The sequence below is a fragment of the Vidua macroura genome, chromosome 5 (assembly GCF_024509145.1).
Source record: "Vidua macroura isolate BioBank_ID:100142 chromosome 5, ASM2450914v1, whole genome shotgun sequence".
NCBI classification, from domain to species: Eukaryota; Metazoa; Chordata; class Aves; order Passeriformes; family Viduidae; genus Vidua; species Vidua macroura.
The window spans coordinates 23,549,858-23,574,850 of NC_071575.1; the positions used below are offsets into that span (position 1 = coordinate 23,549,858).

The window sequence follows — 24,993 nt, forward strand, 5'->3', positions numbered from 1 at the left end:
TGAAAGAAAGTGTCTGGAAAATGAGAATTGGGCTATGAAAAGAGGAAAAGTGGATGTGATGCTCTGTTTGAGATTGTAGTGTGGCTCATCATCATCTACATCATCTTGTTCTTTGCAGTCCATGTGCCTCATTTAAAATAGGTAGTAAATGAGGATTCAGTCACTTTACCCACCACGGGAGTTCACACTGCTTCTCTGCTGTAATTATCCTAAGTGAAAGAACTGGACTGGTTTCCTTTACTGGAAGCCAAACAGAACTTTCTTTCCCTGTACTTCATCTGGCAAAACTGCCTTATCTCAGTGCTTTATACAGGGAAGTCTCAGGTTGTCGTGGGAATGACTGAATAACCAGAATCCAGTTGATGCTTAAATACTGTGAACTGCCTTTCAGCACAAATATGTATTTTCTTAATTAATTACTCAAACACGTGTCTTCAGTTTCACATTTCCAACCAATGAGCAGGTCAAAAGGAAATTTTGGAAGAAGCAATGGATAATAGAGGGTTCACTTGACTGAAAACTGGCATCAACATTTATCATCAGTGGAATTTACAGCTCTTTCCTCCTGAAGCAGGCTTCAGAAATAGAATAGGTGAATCATTCTTTAGGAGGGCATTCTTTCTCTCGTTCGTAAAGGGAGGCTCTGGTCTATGACATGGTTGCAGAAATCTGAATCTTGGGAATCCTAGGTCCCAAGGTTAGAAAAAGGGAGTGAAATCACAATTAAAAGTGGATGAAATAGCTAATAAATTGCTTAACATCCAAGAATTTCTTTTACATCTCTTCCCAGAGTAGATCACTGATTTTTATGTGTTTACTCTAATTAATTGCACACACATCCTGTCTGTATCCATTTTTTCATGCAGTTGCTAGTAGGCTCTAATGATGACTGTGCCCTGCAGCAGATAATACAAGATCAAGTCTACACCAAGTGCTTTACTATATCGTGTGCCTGCTGAGCCATACCAGCTAAGAGAATGAATCTTTTTTCCCATAATGTGTACTTTGGCCCTAGTAGCTTTTTTTTTAGCTCCTTCAGTAGAACAAAACCCATGGTAAAACTGTAGTTGATACAACCAATTGCCCTGAAGGATTCTGCAAGCACAGCAACACTTTCCTGACTGACTTTGTTACAGCACTTTGAAAACTTACATGCTGGAGTTGGTAGTTCAGGTTGGACTGCTAAATCTGATGGATGATTTGTGTCCCATTCCCTTTGATAGGGTGGCATTGCATACATCCTGACACCATGACCCCCAGCCCTACCCAATGCTAGTGTGGGAGAAGCTACCTGTTCCCTTATTTGAGTCATTTGGCAAGTTCTTTGGAAACCTACCTGTCAGCAGCCAGCAGCTTATCTGTGTGTGAAAGGGTGGAGAGTTGCAAAAGTGGGAAGTAGCAAGAAAGGCAACGCAGCTGTTTTGCCCATGTGTTTGATCACCCGCCAAAAGTTGCAGTCATAATGGGAGCACTGTTAACACTCCCACAATCTGCTACTTGTCTGCCAAAGCCAAGAGAACCTTCAGTGCCCTTTTTCTTGGTATTTTTCAGATCAACTTCTTTAAGAAAGGAGCGGAGATGTTTTCCAAAAGGATGGACAGCTTTTTGTCATCTGTTTCAGACATGGTTCAGAGGTAACCTAGTGCTTTTGTTTGCTTTTGTCATTCCATTGGAGTCCGAGCAGTAGCGCTCTAACCTTCAGCACATACCAGAGAGTGCCTCTTTTTCTTTCTTTCATGCTTACATTGCATTGTTGGGCATAGTTTGTTGAAGCAACAGATAGAAAGGAAATGTTTGTACATGGAAAAGAAAATGCTGTCTGTACACAAAAGAGAGTATTTTTACAGTATAGTCAGAAGCCATATACTGTAAAGTGTTCACATGCTTTCTTACACCCCTGTGTCTCTTCATGAACAGAAAAGCATGGAGTTTGGGCTAGAAACTGGTTAACAGTGTTAATATAATAAACTTAACGTGCTTTCTGAAGTACAGGCATTTATATTTACAAGGTCTTCTGTAATAATACAGCAACAATAACCCATTAACCTCTCAAATAAGGATTTAGGGCCTAAAGTGTTTGATGGTGTAGCTACACAGGGCAAACAAAACTCTTTACCCTAGGGAACATATACATTGCATCCAGTGTAGGCTGTATTAATCCACCAAGTTCAACGTACTTTGACTAAGTTTTAAATTTCAATAAACTGCTTTTGTACTCCTAATTTTGTGATAATTTTTCTTACACCTCCTCTCCACATCCTCTACTTGTAGTGAAGAATTTCTTTATAATTAAGTACCTGTAAATGTAAACTTTACACTTGAAATGTAAGCATAATAGAATATTATTCATAGAATGATAAAATGTTAAGGGATTGGAATGGACCATAAAGAGAATATAGGCCTAGCTGAGTCCTTGACTTTAATCCTTCATTCCTTTCATATCAAGCTGTAGCCAAATCATTACTTATTCTCACTCTAGTGCCACTTTAAATTATGCATACTTGTTAATTTGAGAACCATGCTACAAACAAGTGCTCTTTATGGTAGATTATTTCACTAAATTATTCTTTATTCTCTCTACTTTTATATTTATATATTTTTGCACACTCACTTGGGAAATAAATCCCTCTACACAGTCTACACATCATTTGTACAGACTGGAGGACTGTACAGATTTTAAATGCCATTGAAATAGTGTCTTTTGTTTAATAAGTCTGGAGCATCTTACTTGTGTCTTGCAGGCACAGGGAGGATCCTGCCATTGGATCCTCACCATAGAAAAAGCCCTTGTTTTCCACAGTCAGATGAATTTGAGTTCTGGACAGTGTACAGTAGTAAATGGAAACAAAAATGGGCTGCTCAATTATTTTGCTGAGTCTGGTTTTTGTGTTTAAAGTCTGTCACACAGTAAAGCTTGGAAGTCCAACTCAAATGTAACTAGTAAAAGAGTGTGATGTCTGTGGAAAAACCAAAAGAGAAGCTTGTAGAATTCTGAATGGCACTGTGCTGCACAGATTTACTGACACAGGACAGGGTTTCATGACTTCAGTTTGCACAGACACTGAAAACTGTGCTGCCCACTCCTTCCTTAGTGCTGGGGATCCCAAGGCCTCAGTGAGTCAGATCTGCTTGCTAGTCAAACTAAAAGCTTTTCACTTGTCATATTTATTTTTTGGAACAACACGCTTATGTGACCTATTGTGCAGCTACAGAATTTCAGTGGTATTTAAAAGGATTTTCATTTATACAGTGAATATTGCTAATGGTGTAAAAACACAGGAGATATCTACACTAACACATTATCAGTGACCACTTGGCCTAATTGACACAAATGCATATAACTTCAGAATTGTCAGCACTTTTCCTCCTGCCTTGGAGATGGGAGAAGCACATCTTAGGTAGAGGAATACAGCCTCAAAAACCATTAAGGTGCCAGGGAGATTTTGTCAGAAGCATTTTGTGGTGCAACAAAAATGACAGATCAAAAGATTGATTGAAATAACACTGAGATGAAAACTAACAGCATAGTTCCATTGCATTTAAAAATTGAATTTAAATAATTCTTATTTTGACATTCAGTGATGGAGTGGAAAGGCATTAGCTTGCAAATGTGGTCTAATTTAATTCACATCTGATGTTTTCGGCATCACACCAAAGCAGAACACAGTATTATAAGCAAAAAATTAAAACTAAAGTGAGACTTGAGCTATAGGTTTTGCTGCTGTATTGTTCTGAATTAATGAAAATCCATGACCAGTTAATAGTTGGTGTCAAGGCAGGAATTCCTGTGTGTTACAGCCTTGGAGGCATTAGACAAAGTTCTGAGAAAGCCAAGAGATCCTCTAGTACAGCCTACTTTGAACTATGCCATTATACTAGGGCATTGTCTGTATGTGTTCAGCAGTGTAAATTCATAGAAGCATTACTTTTAAAAGCTGTCTCTCAAAAAATAAACTTAACTCTTCTTTCTCAACAAGTCCCAACATTTCTCATGTGCTCATTTCGGTATCACAAAACAGTATTTCCTATAAAGTCTATTTGAAAAACAAATTTCATCTTTGCACTATTCTCCAAGGTAATCTCAGATGGTATTTTTGTTCATTTTGGCTTACAGATGTTACCTGGTATAAATGGCTAATGATGGCTTTGGGGTTTTTTTTTGTTGTTTTTTTTTTGGGGGGGGGTTTTGTTTGTTTGTTTGTTTTGGTTTTTTTTTTTGTTTGTTTGTTTGGTTTTTTTTTTGGTTTTGTTTTTTTCCAGCATACAGGGAGAGCTGGATGCTGAAGCTGAAAAAATGAGAATATCCCAGCAGGATTTAATTGCAGTTAATGAATCTGTTTACACACCAGATTCTGATGTAACTTCACCTGCCATCAATAGAAATCTCATCCAGAAGGCTGGCTACCTTAATCTTAGAAAGTAAGAACTTTGTTGTTATCTGCTGGTTTGTTTAGTGGCTACATTTTTTGGGGGAGAGTCATAAGGACTCCTCATGTACTGATGTTTGAGAGCCTTAAATCAGTTTGGTAGCTCTACTTTTCATCCTCTGAGTACCTCTGTCATCTTTGGAAATGTGTTTTTGAAGCTTTAACCAAATTAAAGGCATTTGAGACTATTTTTCTGAAAACAGAATTTTGCTTCTGATTGAACATACCTACAGGAAAAATTTCCTGCATTCAAATGCTTCTAAAAATTAGAAGCTGATGAGACTGGGTTCAGATTGTTCCCAGATCTTAAAGGAGACATGGTGTTTACAAAAGTAGCTATATTTTGTAGTTAATGCATGTTTTCATAAATGACCTCTTTTACATAAATAAAGGCTTTATGGACAATGCAAGTTTGTAACTTTGAATATGTATCATATGTAGAATTATCTCTGCAGATTTTACACATAAAATTTTCCATAAACTTCCACAGATATTAGGTATATTGGTGGCATATAATAACCCTATTTATGTGATTGATTAAATATCAGTTTATTATTTTGTTTATCCAGTAATTTTTTTCTTTGTGAGTGTACATCTAGTAATTTCTCTTACTATTCCAAAAGCTGGATTACACTATAATAGGACTCTATAGCTAAGAAAGAGATGGACTCTGAGATACTACTGCATTAGATACATTTTTATATTATGATTCTTTGTGCTGAAACTGCTCATAGTATTTCATGTCAGTTACTCAATACTCTTTCATTCTTAGCTGGAAGATACAATTTTTAACTTGGATGTTTGGAATTAATTTATCAGCTTTCATTAAGGATTAGTTTCTGTTAGGAACAGGTGTTGCTTTTTCTTCTTAACAGAGACCCATCATGAAAAAAAATGCCAGGGTGAACATAAAGTTCTGATTAGCATCAGGATATCTTTGGAGTTTCATACCTGTTACTTCTAAAGAGTAATGAGTCTCTATCACTGCATTGTCTCATCAGTAAAACAGGTCTGGTGACTACAACTTGGGAAAGACTCTATTTCTTCACTCAAGGTGGCAACTTGATGTGTCAGCCAAGGGGAGCAGTAGCTGGAGGATTGATTCAGGATCTGGATAACTGCTCTGTTATGGCTGTGGACTGTGAAGACAGAAGATACTGCTTTCAGATCACCACTCCTACAGGCAAAGCGTATGAGACAGGTTTTGTTTGAGGACACCCAGTCACACCTACCCCTTCAGATGCTCTTTCCTGTAAAACTTGCTTGGTGTAGTAGTAAGCTTTTCTGGGTTTCCAGAAGGGTGTTTCCAAATTAAAAGCATATTCCTTCCAATCCTCCTCCACAAGTGCCTGAATGGCACATGTGGTGTCTTTTAGCTGCAGCTTATTCATGACTCTTGTTCCTGTGGTAGTTAATAGATGTAAAGCATGGTGGTATTACTATAAGCACTGCAGTCAAACAGTCCTGATGTCCACTGTTAGCACTTATACACTGTGTTTATATTTTAGGGGTATAACCCTTCAAGCAGAAAGCAAGAAAGAATATGAGGAGGTAAAACTATTTTCTTTTAAGTTATTATTCTTGCATACAAGTGAGCTTGAAGACCTCAATTTCATTTTTCCCTTCCAGTGGATATGTGCCATCAACAACATCTCCAGACAGATCTATCTCACTGACAATCCAGAGGTGAGAGCTTGTTTCCATCTTTCAGACCATTCTTTCAACTTGCTCTCCCATTATTCTTCAACATGATAAGGTAAACTACATGTCTAAAAGAGCTGTTTTGTCTTGTTTTCTTAGGCAGCTGCAATCAAATTAAATCAGACAGCCCTGCAAGCAGTGACTCCCATTACCAGCTTGGGAAAAAAACACGAAGTTCAGCACCCCAGGTAACATTCTTTCTTGCATGGAGCAGGGACTGTGTGCAGTTGTATTGAGCCTGGGGCTGTGGGATCTTAAGAAGATTTTGGGGTTGTCACTGAGAAGTGTAGACACAAGTCCAGGTCTCTGCTGGTAATGCAGCTGTGAATATGGACAGGCAGGGAGACAAATGGGCACCTATTGCTGAAAGTCAGCCCAGGCTCAGAGTTGATCTACATTTAGGTTTAATATACCAATGTTTACTTTTGTCCTAAATAATACTGGGTTAAAAAAAAAGATTTTATTTTAGTTCTCAGTAACAGGTAAATAGGAAAATACCTTATGTGCCTGCACAGTGGTTCAATCCTGCTTTGGATTTTTGAATAATCTTGTCTCCCTTCCAGAACAAAGGTAGGGTGTCACTGATGGATAGAAACATATTTTTTTTTTTTACATTTGCACTTCAGCCAGACTGTAAAGAATATGGAAAATGACAAAATAATTCCCAGTGGATCAGCTGGCATTCAAGAGTCCACACAACTCATTGCTCCTGGAACACCAATTCAATTTGATATCGTACTGCCTGCCATGGAATTTCTGGACCAGAACAGAGGTGGCAGGTATGGCCAGAGTCAGTGATCCATCACTGTAACAGTGTGATTTCAGGCAAGATGAAGTATTGCAGCATCTGTTAGTGGTGATGACCAGAATCTGTAATTCAAGTTTTAATTCTTATTTCTCAGGCGTGCAAACCCATTTGGGGAATCTGAAGACACCAGCAAAGATGAGGAGGAAGGTCAGTGCTTCTTTCATCCAGATAAAATCAGTCATTTTAGCTACCCAGTGTCCCTTAAGAAAAGCTCCTGACACCATGGAGCAGAAGTAACAGATCCATAGTAAAGTGACCTTCCTGTACTAGCATATGTAGGGCTTAGCCCTGGCTGTTCTCTTTCCCTGTGCCTGGAACCCACAGCCCTGTCAGAAAACTGCTGTCTGAACCAAAGCAGTACTTCCTGCTCTGAACATTCACCCTGCTTTTTCTTGCTCATCACTGGCCATAAATGGAGCCTGATCAATGGCTTTGCTGCATAATGGCTGCTTAGTTGTCATTAAATCTTCTAGTGACAGTCAAGGAGCAAGGAAGGATTTGGTGAAAACCTCACTGGGCCCAGCTGCATGGAAGGTCAGAAGGACATAGAAGAAAGGGAAGAATGTACAGGCGTAATGGAAGCCAAGGCTTGTGCACGGTCCTAAATTCATCACAGTTTATGTGCACCCAATAGCAAAATAGGCCAGAGAATTTTACTAGCTAATCAATTGAAGCATAAAGGACCAGTCACACTTTTAAAGCTTCCAGGCAACTGCAGTAACTTCCTTCCCCACCTCCACACTGCTGCCTGTTCACACAGTTTGAAACTGGGTCAGGACACTGTGTGACTCATGGCAAAAAGCCACCACTCATGACGGTCACCAACCACAGGCTTACTGTTGAATTTCCAAAGTGAATAAAGTAATTCCATTGAGACCTTGAGCTACTGGAAAGTTGAAGCAGCACAATGAAGGAAGTCATGGCTTTTCTCTTGCAGACTCCCTGCTGCAGCAGATGTTCGTGGTTCGGTTTTTAGGGTCCATGGCGGTTCAGTCCGATGAGACGTGTGAGGTGATTTATGAAGCCATGAGACAAGTACTGGCTGCTCGGGCCATTCACAACATCTTCCGCATGACTGAATCCCACCTCATGGTCACCAGCAAGAACCTGAGGTACTGTAGAAGCCTTAACTTGTCAATATTCTGTTCTCTTCAAACAATTTGTGATTTATTATGTATTGTTGGATTTGTTTTCCTAAGGCACACAACCTTTGAGGAAACAAGATCCCAAGAGTCACTTTACCTAGAAAGAAATGTCTCTTTTCTTATTCTTTGATACCTAGAAATGATCCTCCAGACCAAGTAGTAAGAATGCCCTATCAAAACCGAAGGGGTGTAGTGAGGCTATAAGACCCTGCAAAGATACCAAAAAAATGATGCAAAACAATGGATTGGAAGATTCTCTTTACTAATGATGTCCTTTGACAGTAGTGTCACTATAGACTATGCTGATGTCAGACATTCCCTGTAGCTGGGGTGTGTTTATGTCCCTCTGCATTTTGTGTTAGTCCAGGCACTCAAGATCCTTTCCAAGTGACTCAGAAAGGTGCTCTGACATGTACCTGTCAGGCAGCTGAGAGTCAAGGCCTAGATTTGAACCTTACTAATCACAGCTAAAGCACCTGATTCCGTGCATAGGTTTCCTCATCTGTAAAACTGCTGGAGTTACTGGCTTTCTATTATAAAGGCCCTTGAAATTACCAGGAATCACTCTAAAATTATTTTCTTTTTTTTTTCCCCTACATGTAATTGCAGGTTAATAGATCCTCAAACCCAAGTTACACGAGCGAGCGTAAGTAACTTTTTCTATCACAGCAGTGACTACTCAGTCCCATGAACCTGAGCTAACCTGCTAACTTGAGCTGGTTAAAACAAATCCATTATTTATTTTACTTTTCCAGTTTGAACTTGCCACTGTGACACAGTTTGCTGCCCATCAGGAGAACAGGAGACTGATTGGTTTTGTGATCCACCTCAGTGAGACTCTGGGAGAAGAATCCATGAGCGCGTATGTTTTTGAGAGCAACACAGAAGGGGAAAAGGTTTGTGTAACATTTAATAAAATTCTTTATTTAGAAAACAGGTCTGTGGCTTCTTGGCTTACACATCTGGGAAACAGTGCTATAGAAGCAAGAGCAGCTCAATTTCTGGCCAAGAAAACCTGTGTTAACATGCAAGCCTTTACTGGCTTATGTCTAAAAGGGACCAAATTAACAGACAATGCAGCAGTATGTGTAAGGAGGAAAGGATGGGATTGCTAATCCCAGCATTAAGAGCGATGGGAAAGTGCTGTCCAGCAGCAGCACTAACAAAAGGAATGTCAGTTATGTTGAGACATGTACAGCTTTCACAGACAAGGTAGCCATACATGCTAACACCACTGGCTGTTTGCTGCCTGCCGTAACAGAAATAGAGTGGGATGGAGAACTTTTGTCCCTACAAACACTTACACACACTGCCCCAGGTGTGGAAATAAAGTCTGGTGACTAAAACTGACCAAGCTGAGTACAAAGATTTACCAGCCCCTGTGAGCTTTGAAGCTGAACCTGAGATAGTTTTCTTTATTAGTAGTTAGCATAGCAGACTGGTATTCCACCTCTGCTTTTAGGCCTGGTTTTAAGACTAAGTCTGCACTGACAGTTGTGTGGTTTACTCATAAGCAAGGAACAAAAAGCCAAACCAGAACTGAATGGAACTTTACATGTACTTCTTTTTTGTAGATTTGCTATGCCATTAGCTTGGGAAAAGAAATTCTTGAGGCACAGAAGGTAAGTGTGTTTCATTCCCCATATCTGTATGATACATCATTGTCTGCTTTTAGGCTGCATTGTCCAGGTACCTCTGGTGTGCTTAAAAAAAAAAAAAAACAAAAACCTGCTACTCCTCCTAAGGACAAAGTTTTGCAGACATTATTTAATGCAGCAAAAATAAACTGTTTGATTTCACAGTAATGTGATTTGAGAAAAAATGTGCCACCTAAATCCAAATTCAAAATTACACAAATCCAAATGTTCATATCAGAGAGAAAGCTGGGGGCAAAGTTTTGAAAAAAACCAAACCAACCCTTTGGGATGATGTGTAAATCACATACACTGCTGTTTCACTTTTAGAAATTTACATTATTTCCTCACCTAGGGATGAAAATCAGTGTTTTTCCACTTAAAATGAATGGCAGAGTTACCCTGTCCCTTGTAGATATATTTTAACTATATAGATGTGACAGTATTAGTTGCTGTATAATTTTGCTGCTAAGGTTTCAGAACCAGTTGGGAAATGAGCTTTTAGTCACAACCACTAAGCATATGTATAATAAATTCTTGAGACAGTTACTTTTCTCCTTGCTTTTCAGTAACTAAAGAACAGCAAAATAGAGACTCAAAATTAATTACTTCTTTTTCTTCTTAAATACTCAAGGGCTGTCTTTACTTACTCAAAAAGGTATTATTTATGTTTCAAATATTTATTCTAAACCTTGTTAAAAAAAAAAACAAAGTTGCAAGAAGCACTGGGAAATGTGTGTTCCTCAAAGGCTTGCTGACCTTTCTTCTTTTTCTTCAGGATCCAGAAGCATTAGCTCAGCTAATGAAGTCTGTGCCATTAACAAATGATGGGAAGTTCATGCTTCTGAATGATGTGTCAGAAGAGGATGGAACCATGCATGAAGGAGGGGCGGAATCAGAAGCATAAGCAGCTCCTGTCACTTCCTGCAGCCTGTGTGGGAGTAGAAAAGCAGGGAGTCTTTTTGCAAGAATCTCTGATTTTCAGTCACCTGCACACACCTGAGGCCAGCTGCACTTTCCTGCTGGAGAGCAGTGGTGTCTCTACAGCAGAGCTGCTCTGGATTTACAGTGGAAGCACAGCAGGACTTGAGGCATTTAGCACTTGTCAGTGTGTTGGGTGGAGCTGTGGCTGGGAAGCTGACAATCCTGAGCTGGAGGCCAGTGCTGCTGGTGGGCAGGAGAGCACAGCTGTCAGCCACCGAGGGTTAATGGCATTTCTTACATTTACAGGGCCAGCAGCCTCTCATTCCACTGAAATTCGTGTGAGCTGCCAGCTCCTCTGACAAATATCAGGCCTCAAATTTCCTACCATAGTCAATTTTCATAGTTTGCATGATTATGTGCATCTGAATGAAGGTTAAAAATGCACTATCTACTTTATTTCAGATGAAGTTATTTTTAGTCTAGTTTATGTGTAACAAGATTTACCTTTTGTGTTAGCCTATTTACCAAACAATTTGTTAAACACTAAATTTTTCCTATTAATATAATCTATTTTTATATTGCATCTAGACTAAGCTTACAAAACAAATCTAAGTGCCTACTCTTACCTTCCAGGGGACCACACTCTAACATTCTGTAATTAAATAATGGACAAATTGTACCTCCTCGATTTATTATTCTACATACCACTGACATGCAAACCTCAGAAGTAGGCAACGAATGTGGCATGTTAGCCGTGTGCAGTTTTTCTATGGTTAGGTTTCTTGCCAGAGATGGTAATAAGTACTTTTATAGTAAGAATTCTTTGTATTTTTAACATTGTGGTGACATGCAACAGCTGAGTCTACCAGCAACCTTTGGTTTTAAGAAACTGAGCAATAAAATGTTAGATTACAAGTCTACAATGTATTGACAAGTCTCACAGTACATTCCTGAGATTAGACACTAGAGAGATTTAGCTAATAAGTTTACATATTTTTCCATCCTGAAAACATCAGCAACATTACTTTGCAAGAACAAACAAAATAGACAAAATAAAGAGCTGTTAGTGGGGGTAGGGGTGTAATCTGTAGTATAGTTTATATTAATCAAGATTAGGTACCTAGAAAAAATGGCTGAAATTCCTCAAACTTAATTTAACTCTTCTCAGTCACCAAGAAACTAGATTTTCCATAAGCAGAATCTGTGCAACAGTATCTGAAAGATCCCAGATTGGAAGTGTTTGATGTGGAATAAATCTAACTTAACTGGTTATTGAGTGTTTAAAAGTGCTGTGGAAGAAAACTGTTAATAACTGACACAAGAACTTCCTAGTAAATAAAAGCCGAAGCTGTCTTATTAAAAAAATTAACACCCACTGAACTGGTGTTACTGAAAACACTGGGAATGAGGTTCTCAAAATTGCATTTATTAACACAGTTTTATGTACATAATGTTCTCTACTCACAAACCAAAGAGACTGGAGTAACAAAATACCCTTTTGTACAATGAGTTAGGAAACATTAAGTATTTCATTTGGTCCTTTGTACCTGAGAAGCTGAAAACAGCTGTTGATGGACATCTGATGCAACTCAATTTTTTTTCTGGTTCCAGGCTGCACTAGGACCTGCAGAATGTGCCCTTCAGGACCAGAAGTTTGCAGCAGCTGGGTGCTGCTGGGGCCATGCAAACCCCTGGTGGCAGGGCTGACAGGGAGCTGGGTGTCCACAACCCCTCAGAGAGCAGCTGCTGCACTTCCAGCAGCCTTAGCACAAGGCTGAACACCTGAGGGCAGTGGTGACAGCTGCCTGCTGGGGGTGAGAGCCTGGCCTTCAGCCTGTTCCAGCCCTGTCCTGAAGGAAAAAAAACCCTAGATGTGTTTTATGTCCCTGCAGAAAGCTCATCATCCTCACTTCTAATCACCCCTGGGAATTTTTGAATGAGCACATTTCATTTAGTTGAGGGGATTTTTTGTTTTAGCTCCATTGTCTCATCTCCAGACAACCAGTTAGGGTCCATGTAGTCCCTGTAATTGCAACAGGAGGCCAAAAGCAACAGAAAGAGTAGTAGCACCACAGCATGAATTTTGCCCCCTTTCATATCCTTGTAGGGAGAAAAAAGGATTTAATGCAACTCAGTCACATGACATCCAAACCCAGGACCCACCTTGGATTTCAGATGAGAAAAAGCTTTCTGCATGTCTATGCTGCTACATGACAAAGAGAAAGAAGGAAATACAAACTACAGTCCTGTATTAGCAAGAATAGCTCTATTATCACTGTACATATTTGTGTATGTATATATTTTGCCACATAGAGTATACATTCAGTTCTCCCAGATTAAACAGGCATCTATAAAAATAGGCTATGTCTTTCCTCTAGAATTTCCATCACCAGAACCACGTGAATTTGTTAACCACCATACATGAAGGCAGCGCTCAGTTCACATTATGTTCAACTGCAAAGTCTTACCTTAGCAAGATAATGTCTTTCAAAATGAAAAAAAAAATGGAGAAGGGAAAATACAAATGCAGACTAGAGTGTGGGCTGTGTCTTGACTGCACACAGCTCCCTAACAAGGCCATCCTGGGGAAAGGAACACCATCTATGGGTGATTCTGCCATTGCTGTGAAAAAAGGAAATGCAGCACTTGGCCATTCCACTCCATGAACTTAGGTGACTTCAGCAGAGATGGGAATGTGGAAGGCTGTCCACAGCAACTGCAGCAGGATGGGAAGAATGCTGATTTCAGCAACGCTACTGAGTGTTCAGTGCGGGCACAATTTGGTCAAAAAAGTGTACACAAATTAAAAAAAAAAAAACCAGTATCAAAGTAAAAAAGCAAAAATATAAATCAAGTAATGCAGCATTCTTTAGGGCAGTTATAATGAACTAAAAAACTATAATGAGCCCAGCTGATTTTAACAGTCCATGAAGCTTGTGTTGTCAGAACCAACAAATGGAATGATCGTATCAGTCTGGTCTTTCCAGTTGCGACAAAACATTCATCCTTGCTGTCTGAATGTTGAAGTGACTGGCAGGAAAGGGCGAATCAGAAGTATATCAGGAATTGTTTGAATCAATGACCCAAGAGGGGGTGGAACAATTTGAACCATTAAAACAAATATTAAAGAAAGTTTGGTCTAAAAATACAGTTTAAAAGTACCAAAAAAAACCCCACCAAGGGCAGTTCTCTCAGCTGGACTGACTGGAGTAGTTTATTCTGGTTGGTAAGAACTAGAAGGGTGTTAATGTTCTGGGAGATTAAAACACACCTGTATATTTTAATAAAGGTGGTGTTTTCTTTTAAGTTAAGTCTAGCTACTTAAGTTAGGAATCTGAGTAATTCTTGCACAATCTAGAACCTCTAGTTGCAGGCATGGACAGATGTTAAATAGAGTTCTCACAGTGTTCAGCAGCTTCTGAGCCTGCAGTGCAATTATTGTTAATAATCAGGCATGTAAGACTGTATGAACAACACATGGTACAACAGACCTACAAAGGCTAGGAAATACAGAATTGAGGCTGAAACTTGCAATTAGGCACAGCATGTTCATGAACTGTAAGATCACTTAATAGTTACAGACACCCATCACAGTGTCTGGTCATAAAAGGAAGAGCTGATTGTGGTTCTGTCTTGGCTCTGGATTTCCTTACTTCTGTGGATGCAAATCAGACCTTCAGTATGAAATGAGAAGTAATTTGTTACGTTACGATTTTCTTGTTTTCCCATTCTTTGATAAGGGGACAAAAACGGGGAAATAAATGTTTGGTGGGATCCTAAGTTTCCCACAGTACAAATACTGTCTACAGTAATAACAAGAGGGTTTGGAATAAAACAGTAATAAGCACTTCCATTTTGTGTAATACATTTAACATACATTCACAAGATACACTGTTACACCCACAGTGTAATCTGTGACTGCCTTAAATGCAACAGGACTGCACAATGACATCTCTCATTTATTTTTTGGACAGCAGATACAGCAAATATCTGGAATCAGGTTTTGTTTCTGGCTGAAGAGATGCCAGTTCAAATCTTGGACCAACAGCCTATGAGTTTGGGTTTTTTTAAATGCTATGATAGAGATGCGAGAATGCATCTCGAAATTAATAAGGATTTTTTTTATCTGCACATCTATACTTCAAAGTAACTATCTCCAAGGTCAACATTTTATTAAATTTTTTTCAATCTAAAGAAAGTGCTGTAAATAATGCAAACTCCTGAAAAATAGGAGTTTCTACAGGAAATATAGACAAACACAGACCTAGCCTCAGTGGATGCTAGTATACTACTGTGCATTTTCTCTTGGATTTAACAGAGCAAGTAATCAAATCTAGAGCTTTAACACCTACAGAGTGTTACTGATAAAGACAAGGACATGAGTTATTTGAGTAAGTAATCATCACCCATACCAGCCACGTCATTTCACAACAGGCTCTGCAGGCGTAGAGTTGGAAAGATCTCCATTGCTTGCTTTACCAGATTCTTCTACAAAGATAAAAAAAGAGGCATGGATCATGTTTAACACTCTATTCAAAACAAAACCCCTCAAATCCTAGCATATATATATTTATATGATGCTGATGTCACAGCAACACCTCATGCAGTATTTCATGGTCAGCATATGCAACCTGACCCTGCAGCACAAGAAGTCCTGGCCCTATGAAGAAATTCATATTTGGGGTGAAAGATTCTTCAATCAGCAGTACTTGTCTAAAAATTACATATACAATGCTCACACATTTTTCAGAGTCCAAGTCCAAGTATCATGGTAGAGGGCATAGATATTATTACCATGTTCAAAACTTTCCACCCTGGTATGCACTTCCAGCTTTTCTCCCTGCAAAACACATTGCCTGGGGAACTGAACAGGTACCACAACAGAGAATATTTAATCTAAAATATAATTAGCTGATGTTCTCCAGAATGGTCTCCTACAAACTCCAGAGCAGCATGTCTATTCTTCCCACAATGTCTGGAGTTCTTTGGACTTCTTATTTTTTTTTTTCTTGCACTGAATATTTACCTGAGCAACTTCACTGAATATGATCAAATATAAATTCATGCTAAAACAATTTTTCTTTACAAACTGTTTTTCTAGTGCAGAAGAAAACAAATCTTTTTCTCCAGTGACTATAATATCACAGATCACTTCTGCCTTTGTCAGAACTACAGTGGAGAATTATGTACCAATTCAGTTTTTAATATACTACTGTTCCCTGAGTTGCTAAGTAACTTGTGATCAAACTGCATTTCTGTATCTTGATCCTTAGGAGCATTCTCATTTCTTTGGAAAGAATTTTCCAAGAGATTCTTTCAGAATTCATGAGGGAGAATATACAACCAGGAATAGAAATGCAAAACACCAATGTTACCTAGTCAAGAGACCACACCACAAATTAAAATCTTACCCTTTGAATACAGAATTCAATGGGAGACCAAGCATCAAACATCTGAACATCCATAGTAACTGCATCATCTGCTATGTAAGTTGAAAGCCAGCTGGTACAACAGGTGAAAACCACTTTATTTAACAGCACCTAAGGCTGTCATTGTCAACACTGGTAATTGAAGAGGTAACTATGATGCTGAGTTACTGAATTTCATATTACTGCAAGTATGCAATTCTCCCTGTCCCAGGCTTTTTTCATCAGTTGGGTCTTCTGTGGTGTTGCTTTTTTTCCCATACCCCAGAAGCCCAGCTTGAAATTCACCTATTCCAAAGAAGGACTTCTTGAGCTCTTCTTGCTGAGTCTAAATCACCCATGACCACATAAACCTCTCTTTGGAATACTCAATCAACCTCAATGAGCAAGAAAGCAGCCATGAAAAAAACCCTCTCTTAAGGCACACAATTTCATTAGCCAATATGTTCTACATATAGGATTCACTCACCTTCTTTTTCTTTCTTTTCCTGGCTTTCTTCTGCTGCAGTTTTATCTGCTCTGAAAAAAATTCTTGCACTACTTAGTGAGAAATAAAGGAGTTCAAATTCCTAAGGGAAAAGATAAAGAGGAGCATCAGTGTATCACAAATTTGTAGACAAATATCAATGGGATTTTTCATGAGCATCTCAGGCTCCTAGATTTTGGTATCTAAATCACTTAAATGCTCTTGAAAATCTTCCTCCTTTCATACCTTATTCACATGCATTTTACAAAGCAAATGTCAAATTACATTAAAGGGCAACTTAAGCAAAGCAGCATCACTGCAATAAATCTGCCACTGATCTACTGAGGCTGAAAATGAGGTTTGTAGCTGCAGTAAGAACTTAGAGCAACTTGCCCATGGAAAATCATCCAAGCCAATAGTTTAAACAACCACAAGGCTGATCAGTGTCTGAACAAGGTTCAGTGATGTGGTTTTTAACAGAGGACCAAACAGTGCACACTCCTGGGAACCATGAGGGCATACAGGGCCTTATCTATTCCAACAAGACATTACAGAATGTAATAATGGGCTGTAAAAATAGCCATTGACAGATTTGTCTCATAGGCTTCTCCAATCAAGAGAGAGAAAGCACCACACCACAGATGAAACCTGAGCTGCTGTGCTCCAAAATTCAAATGCACTTTTCCTCTATTTGATAATTAATGCATCATTCAATTTAGCAGCTCAGAATTAACATACAACTCTGAGGGTTCACAGTGTTATGTGCAGTCTTTGAAATCTAATGCAACCAAACCATAAATGCGAGAGAATATATTTTGGTTAAACTTCTTATAACAAACTCCATGGGACAAAGAATTCCAATGAAACAGGTCTTCAAATATCACAAAAACCAATGACATTCCCTTCAGGTCATACACCTCAAGTCTTTATGCTCTTTTTGCACTGTTGCTGTAGACAGTGCTCTGGATTTGGCTCTCAATGAGCTCCATCAGAACAGTTACATGATTTGTGATGAGTAAGTGCAGAAGCCAATACAGAACAGAAATAACCAGGCCCGTGCTGTACCTGTAAACAAACTTCCAGTCGCTTGTGGGTGAGGTTCATAGTCTGTAGTAGTTTTTCATCTTGATTAGTGGATTGCACATTCTGCTGCTTAGCTACTGCTCTTATTTCCTTCACATACTTCTCTCTAACAGACTGGAACCAGTGCAGAGAATCAAACTCCTGGTACTGATCCAAAAGCTTCAGAATGTAAGCCACACCTAGTCATTAACAAACCATGTACTAAAGTCAACATGCAATTTGCAAAACATGTGTGACTGTCTTTAATGGATGAGCCTAAGTGGATAATTCCATGCAAATATAATTTAAATAGATTAATTGTAAGTTAATAACAATCAGGAAAAATTACAATAAAGAACAAGCTTAAAGTTTTTAAAAACATCACTTCTCCAAATACTTGCATTCCTTCTCATCTGGATGAGAACCACAAGCTTAGAAAGAAATTTGGAAGCTTCAATATATGTTAAAACTGTCTGCTCATAGACACACCTATTCCATGTTTAGGAAATTCTGAACACAACCATAACCCTCAAATCCATTGTGCTGAAGCAAAGATAAATCCAAATAAATTCTGGAATTTTTAATTATGGGAACAGACAAAGTATAAACAAAACTTTTCTTGCAAATGTCCATTATGTTGGCTTACCCAAAGGCTAGTGAGGGTGCTGAAACTTACCCATGGCAAACCCATCATCAGTGAAAGCTGCTCCACTTTTGTTCTTCTTATTCAGTTTCTCCTTGCAACTGATTGAATGCTCCACAAAATTGAGGGTCTGAAAGAATGAAAGGCTGTCTTGGAATCACAAGGAGACTCACAAATGTCGCAAGGCATTGTCACACATGCATACTAGAGTCTAATACAGAACATTTCAACACAGCCCTGACATGACAAGACCTTTCTGAAGCAAGCCTCGGTGCAATGCAGGCACTCACCAGGGGGGGAACGATGATGTAGAAGTTGCGCAAGTGCATGTTCTTCGGGCTGCGGAACTCGGGGGCAAACACGTCCACCAACATTTTGAAGTACTCTGTTCCCTCTGCAAAGTTCCGGGTCAGGTCACTGAGCACAGAGTCCAGCTGCCTGCAAGGGATGAGCAATGAGTTACCTGCTTCTGCTGGAAATCCCTTTGCTTACCCACCTCTTGGGATGACAACCCTCTCTTTGCCCTTTTCCTACATCCACAATTCACGATTTGGGAGAGTACCCTCCCTCTACAGCCCATTTGAATAGTGGTTTTTGATTTCATTGTCTCAAAAAAAGGCCTATGAATAGACATTTCCATCTTTTTTATCTAAGACCCTGAAAACTTTAAAAGTAGAGCTCAAGCACACAGTGAGGAAAGCTTGTTACCTTTGAAACATAGATTTTTTTCAAGAAATCAGGTTCTAGGTCTGTTACTATCAATGCTACTTCACATTTTCAAAACAACTGTTTCTATTTGCTTTGCTTTGAAACAAGTATTTTTGCAAAAAGGCAGCAGAACTTTTAATACGTACACACACACAAATAACTAATAGCTGCATTTATAAACATAAAATGACAATTTTCTCATCCTACCCCTGCCCCAGACCTTAAAAACATGATGTTAGTGTACCTTGCTGCTTTTTGTGTTTCTTCTGAGAGTCCTTCTTCTTTCACCAGATCTTCAAAGTTAACAATATCTTCCAGATCAGGAACAAACCTGAAAACTTACTGTTTGTTAGGATTATGCTCAACTGTCTGTATTCATTGAAGTATCTACTCTAATTTATAATTTACTTAGTTTAATCTTCTGGGCTTGGACTACTTAGTTCAAGTTATGTCATATCTGTCATACATTCTCATCCAGGCATTATTAACCTCGTTTCTAAACACATACACATCATTATTTCTACTTCTGTTTTTACTGGGCTATCATCTCCTCTCTCTAGCACTTGATATTCTTGGTAACTCTAAGTTTACTATTATTTGCAAGAAAACCATTTTTTATTATGTAAAAGTTACTATATTGTAATGATCTTTCATAAACTGAATAAATAGACAATAAATAGAAAAAAAATCTATCTTTCATAAATAGACAAAATCTATACAGAAAAAGGCATGAAAGGAATGTGTTTTCAAAGTTCCTTAAGGTTTGTATTATTTTTTCCTTAATGCACCCTTGAAATTATTTAACATCACAAATTGCTGGCTTATGAACTTCTGTTTTACTAATGTATACATTCTATTAACTCTTTTGCCATGTTTTTCCATATAAATTGTTTTATTTTTAGTGATATGTGTCCATGAATGTACAGTGCTGAATCCCAGCACTGTCTTCAATAATTCCACTTAAATGAAAGCATATAAATGGAGCTTTTCAAAATTTATGGGGAATATCAGAAAGAATAGAGAGCAAGAGGAAGAGAAGGAGCTAAGAGAAAAATGAAATATTTGTAGAAATACCTAATGGCACTACTGCAGCAGTGAAGTCCACCAGATCTTATCATTCGTACATAACCCATAGCATTGCCTTTAGAAACAAGAAAAAACAAGGAAGTAATTTATAATTACTGAAATACACACACACCCTTCATAGCTCCTATAGGCTCTGAAATGTAAATTAAAGTTGCCATGTAGTTCCGGCACAGAACTTAGCTCTGAAAGCTAAGTTATAGAAGTTAAATTGAACCCTGTTATCAAAAGTCTATGTAGAGAAATAAAACAAAAATGCATCATCAAGCAACGTTTTGTTCACTTTGTTTAATGTGCCCAGTGGAAAGAGTTTGTATCACTTGTAAGTACAGATCAGTTCTGCACATTTACAGCATCAGTGGCTGAAACTATCATTGTCACATCGTGCATCACTCAAGGATACTTCAGCTGGATATATGGCCCACTTTTGAAATACATTAACTTAACACTACTAGGTTTTTAATAGGAAATACACTCAACATGGGTAAAAGTCAGTTCCATAACAAAGAACTGAAAAGGGAACAGGAATCTATGCAAGCTATAACTGTATCTTAGATAAAGACATACAAAGGCCACTTCTGTGTAATTAGATGAGAGCATGTACTTAGCATGGGCTACAAGTGAACTACTTTCAATCTGACTGGAATTAAATCTAGCTTTAGCCTCAGGTAAAATGTCAGTCAGTAGGTGATGAAGATCTCTTCCATTTATTAACATTTATAACAGGTTAGATAGTGTTTCATACCAATTTGACTTATGAGTTGTCTGAACTGGTCAAGATAGCTCTGGCCATCCGGGGTTATTCCAAGTTTTCTGATGCCACGGTTGAATTTATCTGCTCTTTCAAATGGATACTAGAAAAAAGTTTAAATTATCTGTAATAATTACCTACCCTTAGAAAAAAAGCTTTTCATCACATCAATAAAATTATATTTGTAATGTAGTTTTACATTACATTTACAGCTTTGTTTTTTTATGAATTATACACCTGTTCGTCTGTATTAGTTCACAAGAGTAATTTTACCAAGTCACTTCTACAAGTTGAGAAGTGAAATAGTTTTACTGTGAAAAATAAAGTATTCCTAAAACAAATAAGCACTTGACATGCAAAGAAGCTAGAAGTCTATTTTACTAAATACATTGTCTCTCCCATTTTTAAGACAATTTTCTAGGATGGAAAACCAGACACATTCCCAAATCCTGACATATTGGAATGAGTGCTACATGATTACAGCATTTTGGATTCTATTCAAGTAAGCTTATAATTTAAAACTGAAAACTGTTATGCATGAGTTGAGTGGAAGTTTAGAACCTCTTAGAACAGACTACAACTCCATCAAATCATCCTTAAGTCACTGAGAGAATCATTTAGCCAACTCCATATTTACAGAACAAACAGAATGAAACAAAGCTCTCCTGAATACAGACATTGGAAACACTGCATTTTGCCAAGAGAAAAGCAGTCCCTTTGTCTGGGGATACACATTTAAATAACAGCAGTATTATGGTTTGGTGCACCTTCAGTCACATGAAAGTAGCACTTCTTTTAAAAAATTACTCTTCAGCCTTCAAAAACTACTGTACCTTGTGATCATTTTGATCCTTTACTTCCCTGAAGAATCTGATGTCTTTGATAAGTCTGGATTTGATATGTTCATCATACATGAACTGGCTAAAAATGTAAAACTTTTTCCTCAAGAATTGGTAAGTGAAATTTACCTAGAAGACAAAAAGAAAAAAAAACAGTCAAATCAAGAAAGTTAGCAAAGTAACAAAGACATCTAACACCCTGTTTTCACCACATGCCTGAGTAACTTCTAACGCAAGTTCTCAACTTACTTTTATTTCACTGTTTTAAAAGAACAAGGAAAAATGAAAAACCATTCTCCTGGAATGCCTACTCTCTTCCAGGAAAGGACCAAGGGACAAGGTCAGTATTTCAGTTGATCACCTGCCCTACACAGCCATTAGTTTGTCTGGAATATCCTGTAACTGTCCTTTTGAAACAATACAAACAGGCAGAAACATGCAGAAATGATCCATTTCCTCAGTCTGTAGAATCTGCATAACCTCCTGACACAACTTTTTCACTTCCTCAAAAAGTTTTCTAAAATACTTTCTCATCTCAATACTTCTCATGTCTGCAAAAACAACTTAACTCACAATCAGAAGTGAGTAAATCTACATCACCAAAAAATAATGGGAGTAGCAGCATTTTTGAGACAGTCCCCTCTCTCCCACTCTCAGAAAAAAAAGTGAATGAAATCATTAAAACTTTATTTTCAGTAATTTCCACGTTTAAAATAACAACTTGAGAGTGGGTTCAATATTTCAGCAAGTTCCTTTTTTTTTTTTTCCCTAATAGAGCCAGAAGAATAGGAAAAAAAAAAAGGAAACCGCAACAAGGTAGAACTTAAGCAGCAGACTGGAAAGCAATGACCTGAAAACACCTTTACCACTGTATCCAAACTTGATACTGATACAAACTTGATTAATTCCTGCTGTAGCAGCCACAGTGCATGTCTTTGCATTTCCCTTGCAAAGAGGCAAATACCTATGGCTGGTTAAAATGGCCACCTACACCTCAGACATCATTAAAAGCTTTGTAATAAGAATTCATTTTTCCAGCAAGTGATGAGAGGTCTGTAGCTTTATTTTGCAAATTGAAAAGCTGGTATTTCTTATGCATAACAATTATAAGAAGAACTTAGAAAAATTAACATTACATTTTTTCAAGATTCGCTTTAACTGCAGCAAATGTATCTGTCTACTAAGTGTTAATAAGGAGAAAATCAGGGCATACTGTCCAGAACAGTCCAACCAGAACATCTATCTCTCCTTTGATGTGGTTTTAGATCTCTTCCTTAACATTTTGTAATTGGAAGTGATAACACTCTCAAAACATTGTGATATTGATTTGTGCCACATCCAAGAACTCACTTGTTTTATTAATTCACACAGAACATTATTACTGCATTATTAAAACTGCATAACCAAATAAACTATTAGGAGATGCAAGGAGGGGGTTTTGGTGCACCATCACAAACAAATGACCCAACAGCAGCAGTGCAAAAGATACTCACTGTTGTGTTCATGATTCCTGTTCCATGAGTTCGAATTGAGTTAGCAATGTGTCGGATATTGATGGTGTTCAAGTGTTTGTTATTACTTGTTCTTTCAATGAAGATCTGGGAGGCAGGGAGGGAAAAATAAAGTTAAGTACCCAAAACTGGTTCTGTGATAAATTATTGATCTAAATAGCCTATATCCTGAGAGCAGCTGATGACTGGTGATTAGGGAAAGAACCAAGAAAATATAGCATGGATACAATGAACGTCACCTGATAAATTCTCCAAATTTCTACATAGCTGTGATTCCACAATTCTAAGGCAGATGGTGCACTAAAGACTCCCATATATGAGATTATATCCTACTTTAAGTAGTCTAAACTCTTTTGGCACCTGTTTGCACTTTTGACCCCACATATAGCACAGCAATGAGTTCCACTACTGAATTATAAGCTATGAAAAAAAGTACTTCTTTTCTTTCAGGAAGCTGCTCATTTTTGTAGTGGGCACCTCATTCTCACATTGTGAGAAACCCCAAAGGTTTGTTCCCTGTCCACATTCTCCATGTTATTCACTGCTTCATCTCTCCAATAACCCATTTTCAGATACACATTTTTCAAGCTCAAAAATCACTACATACTTAGTATGTTCTTATAGAGCAGCCAATTATCCTTGCTGCCTTCGAGCTTCACTAGAAAATTGACATGTAGTGATCCTACTAGCAAAACATTTCCAAAATATGCTACACAACATTCTCCAAGACCAACCCACGGCATCCCCCAAGATGTTTTTCTAGAGCACCAATTTTTTTATAGCCTCTCACTATGCATGTTCAGCCTGGGATTTTCTTACATGTACTCCAGTCTGCATTTCGCAATCCCTTCAAATTAGAGCCAAATGCTAGGAAAGGTGTGGTTTATACCTTACCTGATTATTCAGATTGTAGAGGTAGCGGGATACAAAAACATGAATATTTCTCATGATTTCCAAAACATCCAGACCCTGAAACAATATTATTTATTGACAATTACTATGATAAAACTTCTCAGGAACTACTGACATGCCTAACTGCTAAGGTGCAGAAATACTTTTTCTGTAGTTATTTGAAGGTATTTTAGAAAACAGTGTTTTTCTTTGCAAAATGAAGAACCTCTTAATTTTTGTTCGGTGTCTGTAAGAAGAAAAAAAGAGGACAAAAAAAGTAACTCAGCCCATGTTTTAACATTTGCACTCCTGCCTGTTTTTTCCCAGCTTCCCCTGAAAGTAAGGCATTCTCCAGCCTATTCCACAAGGTGCGGTTAAACAATTTAAAAAATTAAAAATTGAAATGTATCCATTTTCAGATTCTAAAATATAGAATCTTGTCATAGAGATTCCTACAGACATATAGATGTCTACAGAGAAATAAGGAACTAGCTAATTTTCAATACTGTTATCCCAACCCGTATAAAAGACTCTGGTTTGCTATTTACAATAAAAATTTCAGAACTCTTTACACTGTTTTCCCTAAGGTGTCCCTTAATTATCACTGCACCTAGAGATGACTATTTAATTTACATACCCTATTTCCAGTTGTGCCAGGGATTTTATCATGCTTTTGAGGCTGAGGGGTTATGAAGTATGGGGTGTCTTTGTTTTGAAGTAAAGCTCATACCAGAATGAATGTTATGAAACTACTGTTGTGAAATTGTTTAATTCTTTGTAACAATGTGCTGATCAAATATGGCCAAGAGAAAACCAAAGCTGGAAACAGAAACTGATCTACAGCACTTCTATGCCAAAAAAACCAGCTGAAGTTCTTATTTCTTTGCCCTCTTTCAACTTAGGAAGACACAGCCATCATGAACATTAGAAAAAAAAGGACTGTATTTCTAAGAGCTTTCACCAGTGTGTTAACC

General features: G+C 38.0%; 2 protein-coding genes across 4 annotated transcripts in view; one reads left to right on the plus strand and one right to left on the minus strand.

The window, feature by feature from the left end:
* APPL2 (adaptor protein, phosphotyrosine interacting with PH domain and leucine zipper 2) overlaps positions 1–12,008 on the plus strand; it is a 33,854-nt gene extending 21,846 nt beyond the window's left edge. The window contains exons 9-21 of the mRNA XM_053977291.1: positions 1,552–1,634; positions 4,261–4,419; positions 5,429–5,617; positions 5,936–5,978; positions 6,057–6,113; positions 6,228–6,316; positions 6,755–6,907; positions 7,031–7,083; positions 7,874–8,048; positions 8,691–8,727; positions 8,837–8,977; positions 9,656–9,703; positions 10,494–12,008. Coding sequence (XP_053833266.1) covers positions 1,552–1,634; positions 4,261–4,419; positions 5,429–5,617; positions 5,936–5,978; positions 6,057–6,113; positions 6,228–6,316; positions 6,755–6,907; positions 7,031–7,083; positions 7,874–8,048; positions 8,691–8,727; positions 8,837–8,977; positions 9,656–9,703; positions 10,494–10,622 — 1,356 coding nt within the window. The 3' untranslated portion in view covers positions 10,623–12,008. The remainder of the gene's footprint in view (positions 1–1,551; positions 1,635–4,260; positions 4,420–5,428; positions 5,618–5,935; positions 5,979–6,056; positions 6,114–6,227; positions 6,317–6,754; positions 6,908–7,030; positions 7,084–7,873; positions 8,049–8,690; positions 8,728–8,836; positions 8,978–9,655; positions 9,704–10,493) is intronic.
* Positions 12,009–12,044: 36 nt separating this feature from the next.
* The window catches only part of WASHC4 (WASH complex subunit 4), a 39,360-nt gene continuing 26,411 nt past the window's right edge, over positions 12,045–24,993 (minus strand). The window contains exons 23-34 of one of the 3 annotated variants that reach the window (XM_053977289.1): positions 24,023–24,097; positions 23,111–23,215; positions 21,612–21,746; positions 20,773–20,881; positions 20,019–20,085; positions 19,189–19,275; positions 18,527–18,674; positions 18,270–18,366; positions 17,597–17,793; positions 16,535–16,634; positions 15,052–15,127; positions 12,045–13,669 (exon numbers count right to left, since the gene is read on the minus strand). In XM_053977289.1, the coding sequence (XP_053833264.1) occupies positions 15,060–15,127; positions 16,535–16,634; positions 17,597–17,793; positions 18,270–18,366; positions 18,527–18,674; positions 19,189–19,275; positions 20,019–20,085; positions 20,773–20,881; positions 21,612–21,746; positions 23,111–23,215; positions 24,023–24,097 (1,188 nt within the window). In that variant the 3' untranslated portion in view covers positions 12,045–13,669; positions 15,052–15,059. Of the gene's footprint in view, positions 15,128–16,534; positions 16,635–17,596; positions 17,794–18,269; positions 18,367–18,526; positions 18,675–19,188; positions 19,276–20,018; positions 20,086–20,772; positions 20,882–21,611; positions 21,747–23,110; positions 23,216–24,022; positions 24,098–24,993 lie in introns of all 3 variants that reach the window. The other 2 variants (XM_053977288.1, XM_053977287.1) reach the window with 2 other exon arrangements.